The 7,267-nt window shown below is 40.8% G+C and overlaps 1 protein-coding gene across 1 annotated transcript; it reads right to left on the bottom strand.

Moving 5' to 3' along the window:
• Nucleotides 1-5,129: 5,129 nt before the first annotated feature.
• On the bottom strand, nt 5,130-6,056 carry LOC144767785 (olfactory receptor 5V1-like). Its single transcript, XM_078651164.1, has one exon. It carries the CDS (start codon nt 6,054-6,056, stop codon nt 5,130-5,132), a length of 927 nt encoding a protein of 308 aa, XP_078507290.1.
• Nucleotides 6,057-7,267: the final 1,211 nt, after the last annotated feature.

Below are 7,267 nucleotides of genomic sequence, written 5' to 3'. Positions count from 1 at the left end.
CAAATTACAAAAACGTTTATTAAAATATTATATAATTAAATAAATACATAATATTGCTATTGTTGAATATTTCCATCATTAAATTATGTTTATATTTTTAAATAAAATAATATAAAATAAAAATAATATAATAATAAAATACTGCTATTTAATGTACCATTATTTCCTATGGGGTTTTATTTAAAATCCTTACCTCCATTATTTTCTATGAAAGGATTTTACAGTACCAGCGGTTTGATATGAGTAGTGAAGAAGTATTTAACTTTTTTTCTCTACTAACTTTAGAAGTGCAGTTTGTGAGTAGCAATGGGCTTACTCTTTTGTGGGTGGGTGCATGTTCCACCCTAAACCCTTCCCTTTACACCTCCTTACTCCTCCCTAAACCAGTCCTTTAGTAGTTAGTATGACCCTTTTAACCAGCCACTCCACCTGTTCAAACCTACATTTACTACTAAGGATCTAATTACAAGTGCACGGTTGGGAATGTTATTTTTATCGCACCTTTTAAAATCCTTTTAAGATCCACGGGAATTGGAATTTAAAGGTTTGATAATTATTGCCCTTTAAAATGAGGCAAAATATGCAGAACTGTATTTGACATATCTAGGACCGGATGTCTGACCGTTTTTTGTGGTCACAAACAGGAAATTGGCCAGTTGGTGACCACAAAATTGGTCTGCCCCATGTAAAAACCCTATTTTGTAAGTCGTTAATCTATTACCGACTTGCAAAATAGGGTTTGCGACTTGCTTTTAGGAAGGGCAGTGCCAAGGGCGTCCCTTCCTAATAGCGACTCACACTTCAAAGTATGATTGTTTTGCGACAGCAAATGCAGTCGCTAAAATTCTCACACTTTACCACCCATTTCAAATGGGTGAAAACCCACTCGCAAACGGGAAGGGGTCCCCGGAGGGACCCCTTTCCGTTTTTGACTAGCATTAAAAATATTTTTTAAGAGCAGGCAAAACAGTCACGTTTTATTTTTATTTTTTAAATGTATCCCAGAAAACGGGCTGCATTTGTAAGAAAAACCCTGCTTTATTTAGAAAGCAGTCACAGACATGGTGGTCTGCTGACCCCAGCAGGCCACCATCCCTGAGAGTGCTAGCCATTCCCAATGGGGTTGAAAATTGCACCTGCTCATGAATAATATTAAGACATGTAATTTGCGACCCCATTAGGAATCGCAAGCAGAGTCTGAGACACTGTTGTAAATTACATTTTGCTAGTTGCAAACTGCGACTCGTAAATTGGCAGGGTCATACATTTGGCCCATAATATATTTTGCCTTTTTTACAGGCCTTCTTTCCCTGATAAAGTTTGTCAGGTTTGACCTACCGGAATTTATTAGTGGAAAACTCTGAACATGTGATTATTATCAAACAACTCATACTTTCAATCCCTGCACAAGCACAAGTTTACACAGAATTTTGAATTTAGCTCCACACTTTTAATGAGGGCCTAAGTAGTAAATTAGCATTTGTGATGATCTCCTCAGAAAAGATAGACGATGTGGAGATGTACACTCGTAGATTGTTTTCGTCATGTTATTGAAGTGCTACTAAATGTACTACAAAATGCTGTTTGTGAATAGGTCTTATAGAATACAGAGCTTAAGAGTTTGAATGACATGGGCCTACAGTGACTATTCAGAGCACATAGGATTACAGAGAGGCTCTTAGACATATGTATGAAGTCACTAATCTAGAATATGCAATGCGAGAAGCTTCTCACACCAGATAAATATCCTGAGGATCATACTGCTCCTAGAGCCTGGGACAAGTGGATGTGAAGTACTGGAGACTTTGCATACATGAGCAGACATTGTATGGGGATGTGCAAAAGATAGGTAGGGGCTTTGCTGACAGATTGAAAAGTCTGACCACAGAGACTTGTAGTGTGGGGTTCTTGGATACTTGGAGCTCATAAATGTGCACTTAGAAAATCTTGGGGAACATGGGTATGGAGTTTACATTCCTTTCACTGTGTCCATATTTAATTCTTTGTGATTTGCAGTCGCCTTGTTGTGTGTTTCATTCATATATTATTTATATTATTCACTGATCACCACGTTAATGCTATTCTATGTCCCGTTTTGCTGGGCATCGTACTTGTTTGTATACATTTAAGGCCTTATTTACAAGCCCATTGCACCGCTGGTGTGTCACTTTTGGATGCACCGGTTGTGCAGTGTGTCTGCCTTCGTTTACAGGGCTATATAAAGCCACCCCGTATGGCTTTTCATGGCCTTGTAAATAAGGCCTCCTTTCCCGCGTTACTCCATCTGTGTGCCAGTGTGTGATCCCTTGCAACATCCAAATAATTTGACCCACTCCCATATTTACAACGTTTCGTAAACCTGGGAATGTGTCAGATTTCTAAGCCTCCCAGGGGAGGAGTAAGTGAGATGCAACAAGGATAAATACCTTTATTTCTCCGTGTTTTTCCTTTTCTATGTGTGCTGCATTCTGCAGCACACATAGAAAGATGAAAAGACCTCGTGTGATTGTTTGTGTCTAGGAAGGTGTCCCTTTCTGCACAAAAACAATCACTCCTACAACACACACACCCTTGCACCATGGCGCAAGGAAGCCTGTGTTGGTACATGACAGCTGGTACTAGGCAGCCCCTTATGCGCCATCGCAGGGAAAAAGGACAGGCTGGTCCGTATCTCATAGATACAGCGCATTCCTGCCTTTTTCTTTTGACGCAGGGCAGCACAGTAAGATTCCTTGCAGCGCTGCCCTGCTCCAAAACCTCCAAATGAGGCCCTTAGTAATCATTCCGGCATGTGGTATGTTGATTTTGCTGTGGACTTTGTATTTCAGGGTTTGTGGTAGATCTCACATGCAGACATTGATGTAAACTGTCCATTGTTATGCATCACATAAATGGGTTTTGTCTGATTGCATTTGGTAATCTGGAATTTATCTACAGATTCCAGAATGTTCTGTTGGTAAAAACATAGATAGATGTGGGTGAAATTGTTACACATGACATAGATCATTTGCCAGCCATGCACATCAAGAGATGGATGAAATATATTAGGACATATTTATTCGTTAATTATTTTGAAAGTTTGGTTTGTTTTTATTTTCATACTTTTAAAGGTTTTCTTTTATTAAAGCAGCGTCTTACACAACAGTACCAAATATCTTAATTTCATCTGCCTTTCTCAAAGTTGTGATAGCAAGCGATTTGGACGTGCAGTTTTTCATGCAATCTGTCAATGTAATGAGAGCTGGGACAGGTAAGAGACTATGGGCCTGATTACGAGCTTGGCGGTCCTATAGGAGAACCACCACCGCAGCACCCACAGAAGGACCGCTAAGCCCGTGAGGCACCCACCCACCTGATTCGAGTAGAATCCAAGGCGGGCAGGTAGTGCAGCAGCAGACCCATGGCAGCAGCATGCTTTGGCCAAAGATTACAGCCAGCCATCATGCCACTGGCATGGGACCCCGCCACGTCGTGTGCTCTGTGTGGCATGCACCATTGCGACTTCGGCCTCCAATCCACACTGCCACCTCTGCCGAATCCTGGATCCTTGTGGTGGTGGCGGTCCTGTGGTAGTTTGACTGCCACACTCCTAATAAAGCAGGCGGACCCACCAAGTTGGCGGTGATCAGACCGTCACCACGAGTACGGCTGTCCCAGGACAGCCATACTTGCAATAAGACCCTAACTGTATATTGCTCAGGAAGTAGACTATATGGTTCAAAATGATAAATCTGTGAAACCTGGCTTTCTTTCTAATTGTCCACCAATGACAAACAGTTTATGCTTGCAATAACCACACTCCATTCCTGAAGCACGACTCTGGTAGCTCTCTGTTGTGGGTTCCACCCCCCACAACCCCATTGGAGAGATGTCTTTTCCCATCATGTCACCTATTCGTTAAATTCATGTATGACACTTGATCACTTATAATATATCAATTGTAAGATCCATACTAACTGCTTCTTAGGCAATAGCCAACATGGCCAAGTGAGCTTTGTTGTGTGCATATTGTCATAACAGTGTGTAATGACTATCAAAATGCTTTCTTACAGAGAAATATATTTGCATGTTGCTCACAGTCACCATAATAATAACAATGAATAATGTCCATTTACTAGTCCCAGCAAAAACTCTTCATGATGAGGGGCTGCCATTCAACCTTCATGGGCAACGAAGCACTAGGCCTTTGATAACAGTAACATTTTACTCTTCCTCAACAATGGGTTATTAAGCACTCACACCCATCAACTCAAACCCCCCTACCCAAGTACAATCAATAAAAAACCCTGTCTGCTCTGTGACATGTGGGAGAACCACCTAGATTCCTGGGAGGCCTGTGCATCCAAAGGTTTACAATGTTGGCAGGTATGAGAACAAATAGAAGCTACAAGCTTCCCTAACAAACAATGCTGTTTATAGTTTTAATTGTGTTTGCCAATGTTTGCTTTAAAATCAGGATGATTCTATTACATAGTTTCTACAGTAGGTTAATGTAAACCCACACTAATATGACTTATTGTTGTGTGTGTACTCTTTTTGTGGTCCTGTGTGGGTTAGGATCCTCTCATTCCCGTCTAGTCAAGCAGGTCTGTTGCCTTCCAGACTCTTATCCTACAGATGTGTTTATGCCTTCCAGATGCATATCCCCCAGATGTGTTTATGCCTTCCAGATGCTTATCCTCCAGATGTGTTTATGCCTTCCAGATGCATATCCTCCAGATGTTTTAATGTCTTGTACACGCTAATCCTCCATATGTGTTTGGCCCACAGAGAGTGGTGCAAGATACCTCTTGGTTGTACCTTTGTTGGGAGAGGCCTGGCTATATCCGAAACCCAGGGCTATGAGGAGAGGGTACGAACAGTTCAGCCAGTCAAAACCGGCTGCTCCTCTTGTTGAATACCAGCCGATATTACCTACGCCTATCGCTGTTGTGAGCTGCATTTGAAAAGCCAAACCCAAGAACATCTCTGATTTCTAAAATCATAACACAGGGTGCAAATGGCACCAGAATTGTCAATGATGCAAGGTACCAAGACCTGGGGAAAAACTTCAGTAATGAAATACATATATATTCCAGCAATACATGCTTTGAAAGATTAAAACATGTTTTATTTTTGTTTCTTAAATGCTATTTTATATTCTTTGTCTTCCTCAGGGTGTTTTTAAAATCTCTGTTTTTCAGGCTGTATATAATTGGATTACATAGTGGAGTTAAAGCAACATATAACAAAGACAATACTTTATTGTTTTTTACTGAAACCATTGATGCTGGTCTCAGGTACGTAGAACAGATAACTCCACAGAATAATATAACCACAGTGAGGTGGGAGCCACAGGTGGAAAAGGCCTTGAGTCTCCCTCCTTTAGACCGGATTTTCAGGATTGTTGAAATGATGTTGATGTAAGATGCAATAGTTAAAGAAAAAGGTGTCACTCCAACTATAAAACCAGCGATGTAGTTTGCTGCCTCAACAGCGCGAGTACTGCTACAGGGAAGATTCATTACAGCTGCCACATCACAGAAGAAGTGGTTGATTGTGTGAGACCCACAGAATGAGAGCCTAGAAATTAGTACAACATGCGGTATTGGGACTATGAAACTAATTATCCAGCATCCGGCAGCCAGCTTCATGCAAACCACATCATTCATGGTTTCAACATAGCGCAAAGGATTGCAAATGGCCACATATCGATCATAAGCCATGACTGAGAGAAGCATAAATTCTGCAGACACCATAGACATGAAAAAAAACACCTGCAGCAAACATCTATTTAGAGAAATGTGTTGTGCCTCCAGGAAGAAGTGAGCGAGCATGTTTGGGAAAATGATTGTTGTGTAACAGATGTCAAGAAAGGCTAGGTTTGTGAGGAAAAAATACATTGGTGTGTGCAGTTGTGTGTTGTAATAGATAATCACCACGATAAGAAGGTTGCCCACAAGTACCAAGAAGTAAACCAACAAAAAAGCCAAAAAAAGTGGAACTAGAATTTGCGGAAAATCATTAAAACCCACAATGATGAACTCAGTCACTACAGTTTGATTTTCACCTTCCATGCGTCCTGGACTGCAGCTTTCCAGTGTCGGGCAATCAGAGATATCTGCAATTAAAGAACAAAAAGGAAAGTCAGTACACATCACCACCGTCTGGCAGTCTAAGTTGATATGTTTACTATCAGAAGAAACTTATTGAATTGGAGGAAAAAAATAGTTGTGTAGTTAGCCAGTTCTAATTGTTTCTTGTGTGTATTATGCATTTTTTTTTCACAGGACATTACCAGGACATGCAAAACTCAGAAGTACCTGTCCTACTTTTTATTTACACAGCACCCTGGCATATGGGCTATCTCGGGCCTACCTTTGGGGTGACATATATGTAATAAAAGGGGTGTATACGGTTTGCAAGAGGTTTTAAATTCCAGGTACACATGGCAGACAGACTGCACACACAGGCTCTGCAGTGGCAGGTCTGAGATACATTTAAAGGGCTACTTGTGTGGGTCGCACAATAAGTAATGTAGGCCCACTGGTAGCATTTAATTTATAGTGCACTCTACTACAGACTTATAGATTAATTAAATATTCAAAAGGTGGATAAACATACTAATGTAGTCATGTTTATCTGAAAAACATGAACACTTTAGGACTGGTCAGCAGTGGCAAAGTGCTCAGAGCCCCAAGGCCAAAAAGCAAAAGAAACAAAAAGAGGATGTAAGCAAGCACAGTGTTTTGGGGGAAGATCACCTTAAGGGTGACAGGTCTAACATGAGGTGAGTTAAAAAAATGCTTTTAAATGTATGTTGTATGCCTACTTGCAGGTGAGTGTGTTTACGTGAGAGAGAGTGTCTGTGTGTAAGTGTGAATTTAACTTTATGTGTAAGCATGTGTTTGTTTGTGAGTGAAATTGAAGGTCAAAGAATGTTTGATGTCACTGCTGATACCGAGGCATTTTGGTAATTTGATTTTCATGCCAGGACTCACATTTTGGGGAAACTGAGCTACCTATTGATGATAGCCGGGTCATGTTGGGGGATGTCTCCTGTTGTGCTCTGGATGATGGTGACACCCAGTGACTGGCTATGATTTTTTAAACCAGTACTTCAAAGAAATTAACATCAGGTTGGCAAGGCCCTCGCCAAATATAAAAAAAATAGGTAAAGTTGCTTACAACAACTACAAATAAGCTATATCAAGGACTAGCTATGCCATATTAGACTGCTAAAATATAATTGAGTCCTGTTCAACCGGGACGTACAAGTATCCTCTAC

The sequence above is a fragment of the Lissotriton helveticus genome, chromosome 7 (genome assembly GCF_964261635.1).
Source record: "Lissotriton helveticus chromosome 7, aLisHel1.1, whole genome shotgun sequence".
Classification (NCBI taxonomy): Eukaryota; Metazoa; Chordata; class Amphibia; order Caudata; family Salamandridae; genus Lissotriton; species Lissotriton helveticus.
This window is presented reverse-complemented; position numbering and strand designations above follow the sequence as displayed.